The sequence below is a fragment of the Tupaia chinensis genome, unplaced genomic scaffold (assembly GCF_000334495.1).
Source record: "Tupaia chinensis unplaced genomic scaffold, TupChi_1.0 Scaffold143602_1, whole genome shotgun sequence".
Taxonomy (NCBI): Eukaryota; Metazoa; Chordata; class Mammalia; order Scandentia; family Tupaiidae; genus Tupaia; species Tupaia belangeri.
This window is the reverse complement of record NW_006203448.1, coordinates 447653-450555: the sequence shown is the minus strand read 5'-3', so window position 1 is coordinate 450555 and position 2903 is coordinate 447653. Positions and strand designations below refer to the sequence as shown.

At 62.5% G+C, this 2903-nt stretch overlaps 1 protein-coding gene across 5 annotated transcripts in view; it reads right to left on the bottom strand.

Annotated features, from left to right (window-relative positions):
• Positions 1–2903, bottom strand: part of VAV2 (vav guanine nucleotide exchange factor 2) — a gene marked incomplete at its 5' end in the record, with an annotated part of 186799 nt that overhangs the window by 16848 nt on the left and 167048 nt on the right. For all 5 annotated transcript variants that reach the window (XM_027766642.1, XM_027766645.1, XM_027766643.1 and 2 more), the window contains 1 exon segment: positions 1531–1583. In XM_027766642.1, the coding sequence (XP_027622443.1) occupies positions 1531–1583 (53 nt within the window).

Here is a 2903-nt window from a genome sequence, read left to right as displayed (position 1 = left end):
AGGGGAGGCCTGCAGCGGCCTCGTCCCAGCCCACGGTTTCTGCTCAGCCCCGAGGCTGGAGAGAGGGGCTGTGGACATGGCGCTCCTGTCCGGCCCCCTCGTCCCCTTCATCATCCAACAAGCAGCAAGGGCTAAAGGCCACACAGGCTGTTTCCCTGACACACGGGGCCGCCGTCCACACTAACTGAATTTCAGATTTGAGATAAAGTCTTCCCTGCTTCGCTGTTGAAATGGAGCTGCTCTTGGGACCAGCAGTTAGCGTTATGGCTATGTCACTGGACTCCCATGTAGTAGACTACGGTTCTAGTCCCGGACCCAGTGGCTTAAACTCATGCTGGGAGCATGTGCATGTGTGCCCAAGACCCCAAGAAGAGAAAGGAGAAGGGATTGCAGCGTGACCATCCCCCCAGGGGGTGATTTCTCTCTTTCTGTCTGTCTTTCTCGGTCTTTCTGGCAAGTGCATGCACCCTATAGCAAAAACCTCTCCAAAAAAAAAAAAAAAAGAAAGAAAGAAATGGAGCCACTCCTAAGACAGCCAGGCAGGCCCCAGGACAGTGGGCTCTGACTGTGGAGGAGTGAAGGCTTCCAGAACCCCGTGCCCACGGCAGGACGGCATTAAAGATCGTGTTTCTGCTTGTCACCCGGCCGAGCCAGCGAAAGCCCAGGCTGCTCACGCACCAGCCGTAGCCCTGAGCAGTGTGGACAAAGCAGAGGGTCTGGGCGGCCGAGACCGAGATGCCGGGAGAGGCCAGGGACACCGAGGACCACATAGACAGCACTGCTGGGAGCAGGGGTGAACGCAGACGGAAGTCACAAGGGCAGACACCTGGGCTTGGGCTGCCCACACAGCCGGCAGCCATCACCGGGCGGCCGCTGCAGGGAGAGCCGCAAGAGCAGGAGCCCGCAGGGCCCTTGGGGTCAGAGCTTGGCAGGGCCAGAGGGAAACGAGAACTGGCGAGGCTGATCGGCGAGGCTGATCGGCCATGCTGCTCATCCACTCCATGGAGCGACTGAGTGCGTGCCCGCGGGATCCCAAGTTCCGCCTTAAGCAGGTTTGTCTCTAACTGCCCTAAGGCATATGCGCTCTCCAGAGGGGAGGGAGGAAGCACCCCAAGGAGGTGTGGCCACTGCAATCCCTGCTGCTCTGTTCCTCCATCCTGTCGGGGTGTGGGGCACCTTTCAAGCCCCGGGGCCAGGATTGGAACCACGGGGTCAGCCATGTGGGATCTGGCTCCCTTAACCATGAGGCTACAGGGCTGGCCCACACACGCCACCTTCGTGTGCTTGATGGAACAAAGCTCACTTGAAATTGCCGAAAGCAGGCCTCTGCCCCCAGTGCCAGCCTCCCAGGGGCAGCTGCAGCAGAGCTGATGCCCCAAGCTGCAGGCTGTTCGGGCTTGGCTGCCCTGGAGCCGGGCTGGAGGCAACCGGGGGCCTCCACCCCACCCAGGGCCTGCCCACGGGCTGGTGAGCACAGCCCACCACAAACGGGCCACTGACACCCATGCCCGCCGGCCACGGTCCACTCACCAGGGGTATGCCGTGTAGTCGATCTCCCGGGTAGGCGGCCGGCTGATGGGCGGCTGGAGGCAGAGCAGGTGTGTGTCAATCCCCTCCCAGGGGCCATCCACAGAGCAGGGACCAGAGGGGGCTTGTGGACGGTGTCCTGACCCCAGGCTCAGCACCGATACATAGATTGGGCCCCAGAGCCCCTGGTCTGCAGGGTCCCCAGGCCAGAGGCTGGGACCCGTCCCTCCCAGCAGATGCTCAGAGACCAGACTGACTCTATGGAGTGGCCACCAGGCCCTTTGCCTCTGGAAGGGGAAAGAGGGCAGCAGCAGGCAGACAAGGCCCCAGGGACCAGGCCCAGGCCCAGGGCAGGGCGCTCAGGCAGTGGGGGCTTCCCATCCTGGCCTCACTGGTCTAGGGTCCTCCCACCCCCTTTGCAGAGTAGAAACTGAGCAGGGACAGAATCTGCCCAGGCGGCCCAGGGAACGGCCACTCATCCTGAGCTGTCCAGCCGCTCGGCCTGCCCAGAGCCCAGGTTGCCCGCACGTCCTATGCGTCCTGGGGAAGCTCCACCCCACCCCCACCCCCGGCTGCTGTTGTGGGGCTGCGAGGGTCGATTTATTCACACTGGCTTTCTGCGGCCTTTTGTAACGGCCGGAAGTCCCTCCACAGCCTCAGATGACAAACGCCACTCAGCCTTTTTCTCGACATGTCACGACGTCTGGCTTTGGCTCCTTCTGTCCGGGGTGCCCTCCCCAGGCTGCGAGCTGGTTTGAAATCAGAGTCCCTGAACTCTGCAGGGAGGCTGTGGGCTCTGCGCTCCGGGAGGCGGCTCCCAGCAGCCACTGATCAAGGACGTCCAGGAGAGGAGACAGCCCGAGCCCTCGGCGCCCTGGCCACTGTGTTCTGGAAACTTCTGTGGGAAAGACTCACCCTTCCGTCCACAGGGCAGGGCTTCACAGATGAACTAGGGAAGTAACCCAGCTTCCTGGTCTGCGCCAGCCGGCCCTGGAAGGAGGTGGACGGGGTGTGGACGGAGTAGGCAGGTGCTCCCATGCCCCGAGCTTACACCACCCCGTTCCTGAGGAGGGCACCATGGTGACTCCACCGCTGCTGTAGTCTCAGGCGACCTTGCCGCTGTTTGGGGCACGAGGTGCCGTGTTCCCACTTTACACATGGGGGCACTGTGACCTACCCCGCATGTCAGCCAAGAGTCCCCGCGGGACCACCCGAGGCAGCAGTGGCCCTGGTCATGCGGGGAGGGACAGCTGGGGGACAGAGCAGGTCGCACTGTACAGTTGGCCACCCTGACTCTCCGACTACACGAAGCGTGTCCTGGTTGAACAAATTGGTAACTGAACGTGTGAGGAGGGTGGCCGTGACAAGACAGCGGC